Raw genomic sequence first — 14071 nt, forward strand, 5'->3', positions numbered from 1 at the left:
AGCATACTACAACAGTTCATTTATTCTCCATAAGAATAACAGTAATTTAAAGTTTACAGTTTTGTGGGATTTTTCCTTTTATCGTCTGGCGTACAACAACGCTTCAATATACAAAATTATTTCCTTTTTTTAAGCTCTGCAAAATGGTTGAAACTAACTTTTCTCAAACATACACATTTAAAGCACTGTATTTAAATTAAATTCTTGTTTGTTAAAATTAAAAAAGGCTGGTTTGTGTTTTGGGCAAGGTTAAAAAATAAATTAACGCATTGGTGTTGCATTATATGTTTCATTTCTTCTGTCTCAATTTCTTTCCAATGTTCGGAAGGTCTCTTGTCTATTTCATGTTTGAAGTTAGGGACAGGATAGCCTACTTATCTTAATTATCTAATATAGGTACCTACTAACTAGGAACCTACTATGTTATTTTTCGACCAAAACATAGTTTTACTTAAATAATACCAAATATAAGCCTATTAGGACAATTAGAAACTGAAACAGTAGTTTGAAGAGTATTATTATTTTCAATTAGGACTTTTGAGCAGGTTAGGATTCAAAACTCAGGATTCGAGATTCAATTTTTTATGATTCGGATTCAGATTCGAGATTCTAAATCCCTGGATTCGACCATCACTAGTAGATACGTCAGAAACTATTACAGTAGTATCTGTTTTTATAAAATGTATGTGTAGTGTACACGTTAATAACCACTTGATGTTCTGTCTATACAAGTAGATATTGTATTACAGATGTCAGAAACTACATGATGTGTTTATACAAGATGCCGGTGTAGTGTATACGTCAGCAACCATGCGATGTTCTGTCTATACAAGTAGACAGTGTATTACAGATGTCAGAAACTTGTACATGATGTGTTTATACAAGATGCCAGTGCCGGTATACGTCAGCAACCATGCGATGTTTTGTCCATACAAGTCTACCAACAGGTCTGGTTATTTACTGCAGTGATATCATTCTTTTATACACCAATCTGTGTGAGTCATTGGTTGCTGCAATACATCTTGTACAATACAACACTGGTGCTGCTGTCACAACCAGCTTTGTGGTGAAGGCCAATGCCGTAGTTTTAGCGAGTTTCCTCGAAATAGCTGAAGATATTACAGTAAGTGGCACGCTAAGAATTAGTCCCGGTACCGATTTCTTTTTCATTTTAATGTCCCTGAAGACCAAAAACACTATTTATTACAGTTTGTTTGTGTGTGTCAGTCTTTGGTATTATGGTGTAGGATGGAATAATCTAGAATGAGTAGTGAACCAGCAAGATCTGGTTACATGAAGAGAGCATTAAATAGCTGTTATATGGGGTTTTAACATTTTTCAAAAAATGTTTATTTTAAAGTTTATATCCTTATGAAAGTGCATACTTTTTACAACCACCGTGTAAAGATTGAAGAACAAATAATTTTGTGTATTAAAGCGTTGTTGTACAGTAGGGGTGAAGAGGAATTCCCAACAATGAACATTTAAAATTCTAATGTAAGTGGCATAGAAAAAGTCAACTGTTGTAGTTTTCTTGTATATTGAAAAATTTCGATCAAATCTGGCATATTGCTTTACAGTTTACTAAAATAACCCTTTATCACCTTCCCAGTGCCATCAAACAATGGTTCTTGTTAAACCATAATTAATTAAATAAATGATATATAAGGATGGTATGATCAAATATGCTCGTTGTAGTACTTCTGCTTATATAAAAAAACAAAAGAGTACATGTTTTCAGGTTATTTTTAACTACTGCACTATACCTTTTTTCCATTTGCAACACTAATTTTTTAGTTGGTATTTATCAATACCATTACCACGTTTGTTTTTCAAATTGTTATCGTAACAATGCCACTAAACATTTTCAATCTTCCATTTTTATGTATCATCAAAAGATTGCATAGCAGTAAAATTTACTGTCGGTTGTTATACCGAATTTCCCATATAAGGAATAGCCTACGCTATTTTAAATTACATAGAACAAAAAATAATAGATTTTTTAACTTATTATTCCTGAATAGATATTTAGAATTTTAGGAATGATTAATAAGGACACAATATATGAAATAATTAATTATAATTTATATTTAATTATTTGTCATGAATGGAATGTAGAAAATGGAATTAAATAAGAAATGATATGATAAGATACAATAATTATCTTTATGCCTATTTGTATACATAGCTCTCAGCCCCTCCTCTGCCAAAGCCTGTAACAGACAACCAAACAGGTTAAGTTACTCAATCCAATGTTGTAGATCTAATAAATAACAGTTGTGTTGGTTTATCCAGCATTGCCTCCAGGATTGATTTAAGACAATATTTAATAGGTTTACGTATCTTACGTCGTCAATACTAGTATAGTCTCGGGCGCTATACATAAATACATACACGTAGGCTACCCAAGACGACGTAAGGTACGTAAACCTATTTTATATTGTAAGTTGTGTTGTGTATTTTTGCTGAATTAGTTATTGAAAAAAACGCAACTTAAGTTATTTACATGACCCAAGTAAAGTTTGCAATTAGGAATGCACAAAATTGGGTTTTCTTTATCTGGTACAGTACAATTTATGCCATACAATTTGGGACAGTGCTATTTTGACTGGGAAATTGGACCATAGTAGTTTATGTGGGATGAAAGCTAGCTAAAAAACATGATTTTTATTTACATTTGAAGCCGTACAAGGAGTAACCATATTACTCCAGTTGAAAACGGAATTATAAAAATGATTTAAAATGCATAACCTGTTAAACAAAAATGAAGAGCAGCAAGAGTGCAATAATATAAGAATATGTATTGCAAAATCGACATTAATGTCCAATGATAATTTTTTTAACCACCCATGTCTATGATTTATTTATTATATAAGTTTGAATTTTGAAAACAAATCCAACTGCCAGTCCCATCTGGCCAGTCCAATCGCCCACTCCATTAGCCTTGTCCCAACTGCCCAGTCCCTATTGCCCGGTCTCAATCGCCCAGTCCCAACTGCCAAGTACCAACTATCCAGTCCGACCGCCCACTCTTAAATGCCTTGTCATAACTAACTGCCCAGTCCAATCGCCCACTCCCAACTGCTCAGTCCCAACTGCCCATTCCCATCTGGCCAGTCTAATCGCCCACTCCCAATGCCTTGTCCCAACTGCCAAGTACCAACTATCCAGTCCGACCGCCCAATCTTAAATGCCTAGTCATAACTAACTGCCCAGTCCAATCGCCCACTCCCAATTGCTCAGTTCCGACTGTCAAGTCCCAGTACCTCCAGGGCCGTAGAGGGCCGCGTAGCAGGGCTGGTGACAGTAAGGTTTGCCCTCATGTTCAGCGTGTCCGCCGGGTGTCAGGGTCTTGTTACACTTCTCACACCTCAGACACGCGCCGTGCCAGTCCTTGCCTAGCGACGTCTTGCGCTCGGCTGCAACATCAACAGTATAAGATTATATTTTAATAAAAACTAAATATCATTAAAATATCCCACAACCCGCATTGCACGCATTTACTACTTGATTCGCCACTTCCTACGTCGTGGACCTGTCTCCCTCCCATCCCATAGCATTTTAGTATTGCAGATACATTAATATAACTGCCACAAAAGGTCCCCACAATCCGCACTTCTAGCCTTTACTACTTCCTTCACCACTTCCTACTTCGTGGACCTGTCTCCCTCCCATCCCATAGCATTTTAGTATTGCAGATACATTAATATAACTGCCACAAAAGGTCCCCACAATCCGCACTTCTAGCCTTTACTACTTCCTTCACCACTTCCTACTTCGTGGACCTATTTCCCTCCCTTCCCATATCATTTTAGGATTGCAGATAAAATCAGTAAATACAGAGGTAGTTTCCAAATGCTCTATAATGCATTCTCTGTATTCTTTGATCAAAGGTTGTCACCTGAGTGTTTTTTCCTTTGTGCTGTATTTAGATCTTTGGTACATTAGTTTGCTAACAACCTAACAAGCATATGCTGTGATTCTTTGTTTACATCCATGTTTTTATCTCGAAACCATCATGGCAACTCATAAGGCTAATGCTAAAAACATTTTGTTGGTTTAAAATTCTACAGACATTGTCAAATTGAAATTTGTTGGTTGTATTGAAATTTTGGAAAATTGTAGGTGTAATAACATGAACACTGTTTCTCAAAATAACTCTGCAAACATTGGATTAAATAAATATGTTCAGCCGTTAATGAATTCCATCTAACTATAACCTTATTCCATTTGTATATTTAGTTTTTCTTCTGAATATAGTGAATAAAAAATAACGGGATTTACGTTAATAAAATAATTAAACTATATAACGGGTTTTAATGTTAGTAAAATTAACTTTTAGTTATGATTTCACATTATACTACACCAAGAAGCTCTTGACTGGATTGTACTTTTGAAATCACAAGGAATACGCTTGGAAAGAGTTTTTATTCTGATGGTTTTATTTTTCTTTGTATCAGAGAAGTCGTGAATTTCGCTTGTAAAGACAAAGGTTGATGACGAAAACAAGACAACAATGAGGGTACTGTTGTACGGATAGCTAATATATAGCACAATGGGAGAATCTGTGTTGTGAGATTGTCTGTCTGGCTCTGTAGCTCTATTGACAACGAAGGTCTTGTTGAGACACAATCCTAGGAAGGTATGAATGATGAATTATTACTAGTAATGTTAGCCATACGTGATGTTTACTTGTGACTGATACGTGACGATAAGATATTCCCGGAACATCATGGCATTTGTTGTTATCCACAATTGTACAGGATGCTGATAAAACACCCACATCGTCACTCATACTCATAGTCACACTCATTATTGACACAAATTTGCTCTTATATTAATTAGTGAAAGCCCCTTTGAGTGCGATTAATGTTTTCCATTAGATAAAATTATTTAACATATGAAGTGCAACCGCTGATCAACATGGGAATTTGAAAATACTCTTAGTTTATTATTTTTCCTAGATCGTATCAAGGAAGCTGATCAATTTAATGATTCCTTTTTGAGATTGAAAACATTTTGTCGTTGGTGTCACACATGTTAGAAGGCGTTTTCAGTCAAATCCCCGAGGTAGGCCTATACAGTAGTAGTGTCGGAGTACGAGAAGTAATCATTAGATGGAAACTGGCTTGTTTACCCCACCATGGTCCCCGGGGACGAGCACGCGATGCAGTTGTGGGACTCCCGCAAGTGTGAGGTGGAGTCGGGGGTAGAAGTGGCAATCACTGCTAATGTGCGATTCTTAACATAGGGGTTGGGTTTTGGTTCTTTTAAACAGCTTCCTGATCTACACGATTTGTGGTTTTGAGTACCTATAAAGAAAATCTGAGATTTTGAAAATTGTGGCTGATTAGGTAAATTGAAATAGACTGTAAATCATTGAGTAAAACTCTGCTGCTAAGAGGAAATTTTACTGGCCTTCGCTCTCCGTGTATCATTCATAAAGCTAACCTATAAACAAATATATATATATATATGAATTTGAACGGATGGTGTTTTTGGCCTCTAGGGACCTCAAAACGAAAAAAATCTGTCCCGGGTCCAGGTCTTACCATGAGTACTACGGTAATAGCTTATTCCCTATATGGGAAATTCGCTAAAACAAAACATGTTTTTTTTTCAATTTTGCAGAAATATGTTGATTATAAGAAATACGATTATAGTAATTGACATTTTTGAGTGGTTCGTGAATAAGAAGGGGTTGGGTTAGTAGGGTTAAGTTTGTAGATAAGAATTCACCCATCACGAATAACAAATTTTTGTTTTCTGCAGCTTCCCCATATATATACAATTTTAAAGAGCGTTATAGGCTGAATAATATGAAGTAAATAACTGTGGAGAATGGGCAAACGTTACCACGTCAGTGATTATGTGTGCCAGTAAGGGTTTGGTTGTACACGTAACCTCAACCTTTATAATTTAATTCAAGTTTTCGCATACTTTGATTTCAAAACCAAAACAACCATTAAATTAATTATCACGTATTGCGACTCTATTCAGAATACATACAATTGGGAAAAAATATTTTTTTTTACTTTTATCTTACTAAATGAAACCCATCACGGATTCCTAAATAAACATTGTACAAGTGTACGGAGATAATGGTGAATCGGTGAATGTCAGACCTTAGAAACAGCAATAACAGACAAATTTGAGACCTTTTTTGGTGAAGGTAATTGAAATGTCGAATACTGAATTTACATTAGTTTTCCCTATGCAATTTAACTCGATGTTTCCTTATTCTTACGTTATGTTTATTATTTTTTAGTGTGTTGGCAAACAAACAAGTATTGGTACCAGATCTAGTCTCAACAGTACACTTATAGCACGATTTACTTAAGGAAAAGTGTCGGAGTTATGTTTAAACATCGATCGCGCTTACTGTAGGCCATGCAACACTTGGGATAAAGAGGGAAAGGGTCGCAGCAGAAATAATTAGGTGCGTGAAAAATGTCAAGTAGTGGTGGGAGGGGGGAGAGTGCGTTGTTGGTAGGGTGGAGGGGAGAGGGGGTGCATTAACACTCATTGCCTTCCTCTACGTAACGTACACAACACAACAATGTACAAGTGTGAGCAGCTCGGCTTCGTTCTTTATATCAAGTGTAGTAGGTGTGGATATGACGTCATTGTATCCTCATGTCCTCAAGATCTTGGAGAATCGTTAAAAAATAAACAATTTATATACCATCAAACCATAAAAGCTGAGCATTAAGTTTTTTCCTACAAGACAGGAAGAATGATTTAATTATGTATATTAAACGTGTGTTTCGTTTCCGTTGCAAACGTAATGACGTAAAACATAAATGCTGCAATCATAAAATTCTAGTGCAAATGAATTACGATACAACTTGTAAAGGATTTTTTATAGAGATGGTTTTATTTTTCTCTGTACAGTACTGTATGAGAGGAGTCGTGTATTTGGGTTTTCGGCAGACAAGGGCTGGTGATTTTGCTAGGTAAATAGTTGTTACAGTTTTGTGATTTAAAAATTACACCACACCATGAGGTAGACGATAAAAATGGAAAAAATATCTTCAGATAAACTAACCAATTGCCCTGCTAAAAGTCAACCAATGAACTTAACACAAATTAAAATTACAATGTTTATGGCCTAGTTACCAAAAACAAAACAGTGTAGCTATCACCCATGTTGGAACCCTATGATTATGATTTTGAAGTTAAGTGAACCAAACTAATTTCATTTACTTTTGATTAAGCAACAGACTTTCGGTCCCGTTCTGAAGAACGCTGCAATATTTCGTAAAAGTTGATCGAAGTAACTCCTTGCTGTTTGCTTGATTTTAAACACAACTGGTGATATCAGTGAGAGATGAAGAACAACAATATTGTAATTAAATTGCCTGATTTCAAAGGAACTAATTGCAAAATACTAAATTATATGTTGTATGAAATCGACAAATAATTTCTTTTTCATTTTAAGAACACAGAACCCAGCACTTGCAAACGGCAAATTTATTTTGACAAGGCAAACACCCCCTTGTAGAAAGTAACAAATCAAGCGACAAACAAGGTCTACCTCCCTCTCTTTTCGGCGCATTTAACTTTACACTTTCCTTTATATTTCCGTATGCATTTTTAGACATAACATGTAATGCATGTATTTTGTGATATTTATTATCAGTTTCTTAACATACACCTTCCAGACAATGAAGCTAAAACTAATAAGTAATAGAAATAAGTAAACCATTTGCGAGCTTCCTTTTAATCAACTCTCCAGACATTATCAATAAGTTGTTAGAGAAAGTAAACGAGTTTTAACCGTACTGATATCCTTATCAATCCCGATAACCGAGTTACTTTAGCCAATACCTCCTGTAATACGGTTGTGCTTTGTTTGGAAAACAACTTTGTAGTAAATGTAATTTGGATACGTGACAACATGACTGTTGGTTGTACAATGTATTGCTAATGTAAGCATATGCATTCACGCTTTTATTATTTTCGTAATTCAATAAACTAGCTTTTGTTGGTTACCATTAACCAGGAAAATCGTACAACTATCACAATTGACCTTACCAAGCATGGGCAACATTCAAAAACAGATGTAATTTTGAATAATTTTGTTAAACACATTTTACTAAGAAGTCTACAAGGATGTGGGGTCTAATGGAAAGTTGAGATTGAATGTTTGTCCTATACAGTATTTACAAGTAGCCTATACGGCATAGTACTGTATAATCAGTTACATTACAACTAACAATTTGTAAGGTAATATTTTTTATCATTCGCACGTCTTGTCCAATGAACTGGTAAGATTCGCTTGTGCTGGAGAGATTCCACAGTCGTAGAAAATCCCAGAGTGTAATGAATCCATTCGTTGGGCTTTCCAAAATTAGGAGGGAAACTGTTGGAAAATACCGTGTTTCCAATCATAAATTGAGAGCGGAATACTAGGTTTAGATATATTTTTGAGAACAAGTACGACAATACAAAGTAAATTCTAATAATGTAGGTATTAATTACAGAGGGAAAATATAGTATCCAATTAAGACTAACAATCGCTTTATTATCTAAATGTGGTAGTTTTATAATAGACTGTGTAAGAGTGTCATTATTGCTGATAGCATGTAAGGATTTCTTATTATTACTAGTACTGTATTGTTGTTCTCGAGTACAAATTATCCATAACAGTACAGTATAATTTAATTAACAGTACATTTTAACAGTAAAATTTTAATTAACAGTATAACAATTATTTACTTGAGGTTAAACTGACTAAATACATTTTCAAGTCAACTGATATAAACAGCACAGGGATTTACAAAAGAATGAAGGGAATTAAATCTGAATTAAAAAAATGGGTGAAGAATCAACGAAACTGAAAAAAGTGACCCATTATAGTTAATTGTGCATTTTGGTGATTCATGTTATTCAAGTTATCACTAACAAGGAAATAAGGATTCTCTTGTTGAATAGAGACATACCTAAAATGTAATGCAGTAATCGTACATAACAAAATGACTATTAAACGTATCAACAATGTTGCAAAAGAACGTTTAAAATTATTCTCATAACCCAAAATCAAACTACAGAGTTGGCACAGGAGTTGAAATAAGCTATGTTAACTTAGCAGATGAATGTTAGTTAACTCTGTGAGTGGATGTCCGGAAACCGCTCCTCACTGTTTAACAATGACGACATCAGTGTCAGAGTGAGGCAATTTGTCCGTCACTACAACGATGACTTCACCCCAAGACAAGTAGGCAACACCACACTGTAACGGTTGTTATGTCGTCTGCATGTCAGTTTGAAAACATTGAATTTAACACGCACATATGTAGTTAGATTGGCAACACATGTTTAATGCCTGAGTGCTCAAGTACTTGCCAGGTGATCAAAAGATCACCGGTTCGATTCTGAGAAAAGTCACTGGCTTTTGACGATTAGAAACTGGACCAAGCTTTCCTTGATCATTGGGGTTTCAATAAATACTCCTGGCTAATGAAACATCTCGTCTTAGTCAGTACCTAACAAAACTACACAAGGCATTCTGCACTTATCATTTGCTCATTTTACGTTTGGTTGAAATACGTAATTAGGTGGCGTGCCCATACCAACCCTATATAAGAGAATGATAAGATTTTGTCAAGATCTTAACCATTTCGGCCATTCTTTTAGTTTTAAATCTTAGTTTTTTGAATGGAAACTAACTTAGTGATAAATAGACAGTTCATAACATAACATATAATAATTAAAATCAGCTTTACCGTACTTGCTGATCTAAATATTAGCTTAAAGTTCTTTTTGGGTAATCTTGCAAATTATATGGTTTGAAAATAAAAATAGTCTTACGATTGTTGGGCAAGTAAACTAATTAAACAACAACTTTAAAAATCACGACAAGGTTAAGGTACCTTACCTTACATTATCAAAGATATCTAAGTTATTGTTAAATTGAGAACTTTCACAATTTCAAAATTTGTGTTTTCCTTACAGTTTTTATTGTACCCTTACTGATAATAGATGTAAACAAAAGTAAATTTAAAGAATGGTTCCCGTATCCCACATCACTTTTTACAAAAAAATAGATCCTCTTGACTAAAATAGTCGATATAGACTGACTAAGCGTTATGGGCTTCGTTTTGCAATAAGCTTCTATTGTCGTGTTCTATGGCCTAAATGGATAGCTTTGCCCATGGCAGTGTACTTTTGACTAAAGGCCCAAAGAAGTCCGGCAAACCCAAAAACCCTTTGAACCCTGATTTGTCCTACTGTGTCAATGGTCCCTGATCCGATGACTAGAAGCTCTACAACTGATTGTTTGGGCGAGGTGTCTAATTGTCATCGCTCCTGTCAGTGTCAGCAGATACTTAGAAACCCTTCAACTAGATCATGCACCAATTGGGATTACTGTATAACAAATCTCACTACATCAGATGGATTAGATCAGGAAAAAACTTACCATGATAAAATTAATAAATTTAAAACTAAACATTTAACTTATACCCCGTAATGTTGATTTAAAGTAGTTAAAACTGGAGTTGGTTTGATATATTGTCCTAGCTCGGAAATTGACTTTTATAAATTAGGAAATCTTGTGAGCTATTTCCAAATCAACAATCGAAGAGAAAGAAACCAAAAACTTAAACTAACCAACACAAGTAGACTTCTCATCCCATTGTAACTTTTGATGTTGGTTTTTCGTGTTTAGTTCATAGTGATCATGACACTGATCGCTAGTTCCGACGAAATTTTGTTTCTCTTATTTTAGGGTTAATTTCATGATTCGGGCTTTAATGTTTGGTTACAAACTTGTTATAAAAAGAGTTGATCAACGGCTGAATTCAGTACAAAATCAATATTCAAGTTCACTGTTAATTGTTTAGAGAACCTCTCCCCAGTAAAACCGAGGATAAAAATCAGGAATTATTTGGTAAGTTGGAGCAAATTTAACACAGTGTGCGATGAGAGGTCTTCGGTTAAGAAAATAGAAGTTGGAAGTATGCGTTTTACCGAACAAACTCCCCAAGTTATGACAATTATATAACAATAATGACAATTATATCGTTTGGATTTTCATCATTTGTTATAATTGTTCCATACCTGTTGGTTAATTTTGCTGTATTAAAATAAGTGCATCATATCAATTATGACAACTTTCCTATGTGTGCTCATAGTCGATAAGGGTGGTTAAATGTTATTAATTTGAAAATGCCCCCGTCGTATCAAACCTGCAGACTTAAGCAATATTTATCTTTTAATTTTGTAATGCGAATAGCAGACTTTTATTTTATACGGTTAGAAATCCAAGTACTGTACTCTATTAATATGGGCATTTTCAATCCATCAACTATTTTTAGAAGCATTTGGTTTTCAAAAAGGTGATAAATGGATATTCCTAGACAAGATAGAGTATTATGAAAATACCAAAAATGTATTACTTTATACTTAAAATTATTAATAATACTAATTTTTATTATTTAGCCTAACGTAACTTAGAGTTTTATGAAGCCTTTACAAACATGTTTTGTTTTGTTTTCAAAATTATAAATGCGTTTGAAAAGCAATAAATTCCTAGGTACAAATTAATTGATCCTACTGTACGTTCATTCTTTGAGAGTCGGCCTAAATATTTATGAAGAAGTAGTCCAAATGATAATCAACAAGCTAACAGCTGATCCATTAAGACGGTACTGTAGTAACACTGTACTTCAACTCCCTGTTACCTAATTACCTATGAACTAGGTTCTATTATGCGTAGATTGTGTTGCAGTACATACCGAAGTAGACGGGCTTGTTACACTTGGGGCAGTTGGGCATGTTTGTTGCTGATGTTACACCTGAAGTGTGATGACCACCAGAGCACAGTATAACAGACACTGAGTGTTGGTTGCCGCCGCTAACTACACACAGCGCTGCCGTAGCGGCAATCCGGTTATCAACGACCTTGACTGAGATAGTAGATTCACCGCCACAGACGTTCCTACATACCTTTCAGGAGAGTAAACGAGATGGGGACCTATGCTGAAACTATCAGCCAGGAGAACCTGGGTCCCCATCTCGTGTATTCTGTTTTACTCCTCAGGTCGCCAATAGCATGACTATTGAATACTGAAGTAGACTTCCCATCTATATGGACCAGCCCTAGTTGTGTGAGCCAGTCACAGAATGCACTAGTGTCTAATATTCTATGTTATACCTTTTTTTTGTTGCTGGCCAGGTGGATGGGTCAAAACAGTTGCAATAACTCATCATAAGTCATTCCTTAAGTTTGACTTGGTAAAAAAGTGTTTGTATTTGACAGAATTTAGCAATTGAGATCAGCGCAATCCAAAGGTGGCTCACATTGCTCACATCAACTATGACGGTTTTGATAAAAAAATATCTTGCTACAAATTTAAGATGGGAATGGAAAGTCTAGTTGTATACAAAGCCAGTATAGGACTATCAAAGGTTGGATGGGGATGAGAAGGGCCTTCGGTAGAATGGTAGAATTTTGAGGTTCTGCACTGAAATTCACCTCTGCACCAGTTTCCAATCACCATAAAGTAAGAGGCTTTAGATACTTCAGTAATATAATATAGAATTATTTTAAAATTGAAAACCTGACACATTGACATGTCTTTTCAGCATTGCGCTTGTTGTACTCAGCTGGGCTATCTTGTACTATTTAAAAAGAGATCCTACTCAATTCTATGCTTGTTTGGTGTCGGGTTTGTCGTTGGACCTGTCAATATGTCAGATCCAATGTAATTCTGTGCTCACAGCACTCTTTCAGCAAATTTCCCATGAAGGGAATAAGCTATTACCGCAAGATTAGTGGAAACCTAGTCACCTAGATCCGATTTACTTTTTGTTTAGAGGTCCCCAGAGACCAAAATACAGGATGGGGCAGGGAAGTATCCCTAATTTTGAAGGTACATTAAAATACAATCAAAAATGTTAGAACTAAACTTTATATTGGGATAAAGATGGTTACATCTGGGAGTTTATTTTAATATAACTTTACTTGGTTTTAAAGAACATATCCTGCAAGTGGTCTCCCTAATCGTAAATACACAGCTGTATTCTGGTTCTGGAGTCCATCATAACTCTGTGGAGCATTTGATGTGGAATGCGTCAAAATTCAAGTGAATTGCATCCTTCGAGGCATTTAGGATCTTCCTTTGAACTACCCTAGCCTTAGCATTACTCCAATAGAGCATATTCTGCTTATTTACCGCTCCTGAAATATGGAAGTGTGCCTCGTCACTAAACAAAACCCGAGCATCTTGAGGCAGGCCCGCAATTATGATTTCACATGCCTGCATTCGTTGTTGCCAGGCTCGTTGTGTGAGTTTCTTAGCAACTGCTAAGAAACTCACACAACGAGACTGGCAACAACGAATGCAGGTATGTGAAATACAATGCTCAAAGAACCGTCCGGACTCCTAAAAACATCCTGAAGATAGATGTTGCAGTGTCCTCAACGTTCTGCTTGTAAAACCCTCTTGTATATATGGAGGTGTAGGTCATTACGCCAGCGCGGATGCATGCTTACAAGCAGAAGGTTGAGGACACTGCAACATCTATCTTCAGGATGTTTTCCTACCCTCTTGTATAGATTGAGGTGTAGGTCATTACGCCAGCTCGGATGCATGCTTACAAGCAGAACGTTGAGGACACTGCAACATCTATCTTCAGGATGTTTTCCTACCCTCTGGTAGATGGAGGTGTAGGTCATTACGCCAGCACGGATGCATGCTAACAAGCAGAACGTTGAGGACACTGCAACATCTATCTTCAGGATGTTTTCCTACCCTCTGGTATAGATGGAGGTGTAGGTCATTACGCCAGCGCGGATGCATGCTTACAAGCAGAAGGTTGAGGACACTGCAACATCTATCTTCAGGATGTTTTCCTACCCTCTTGTATAGATGGAGGTGTAGGTCATTACGCCAGCGCGGATGCATGCTTACAAGCAGAACGTTGAGGACACTGCAACATCTATCTTCAGGATGTTTTCCTACCCTCTTGTATAGATGGAGGTGTAGGTCATTACGCCAGCACGGATGCATGCTAACAAGCAGAACGCTGAGGACACTGCAACATCTATCTTCAGGTTGTTTTC

The 14071-nt window shown here is 36.0% G+C and overlaps 1 protein-coding gene across 1 annotated transcript; it reads right to left on the bottom strand.

Annotated features, from left to right (window-relative positions):
• Nucleotides 1-2063: 2063 nt before the first annotated feature.
• Nucleotides 2064-11873, bottom strand: LOC128982965 (cysteine-rich protein 1-like). Its single transcript, XM_054402074.1, has 3 exons — nt 11742-11873; nt 3267-3419; nt 2064-2213 (listed from the first exon to the last, which is right to left on the bottom strand). Exons 1-3 carry the CDS (start codon nt 11779-11781, stop codon nt 2173-2175), a joined length of 234 nt encoding a protein of 77 aa, XP_054258049.1. The 5' UTR covers nt 11782-11873; the 3' UTR covers nt 2064-2172.
• Between the last annotated feature and the right edge of the window lie 2198 nt (nt 11874-14071).

The sequence above is a fragment of the Macrosteles quadrilineatus genome, unplaced genomic scaffold (genome assembly GCF_028750875.1).
Source record: "Macrosteles quadrilineatus isolate MER2022 unplaced genomic scaffold, UCM_ALF_1.0 Scaffold_1__1_contigs__length_201487025, whole genome shotgun sequence".
Classification (NCBI taxonomy): Eukaryota; Metazoa; Arthropoda; class Insecta; order Hemiptera; family Cicadellidae; genus Macrosteles; species Macrosteles quadrilineatus.

Bases quoted from the DNA above. Each gene is read 5' to 3' on its own strand.
- LOC128982965 (XM_054402074.1), bottom strand. From the start codon at position 11,781: ATGCCCAACTGCCCCAAGTGTAACAAGCCCGTCTACTTCG. The intron at 3,420-11,741 runs GTATGTACTGCA...TTGATGTTGCAG, and splicing joins TAACAAGCCCGTCTACTTCG to CCGAGCGCAAGACGTCGCTA. The intron at 2,214-3,266 runs GTACTGGGACTT...TGTCTGTTACAG, and splicing joins GGCCCTCTACGGCCCTGGAG to GCTTTGGCAGAGGAGGGGCT.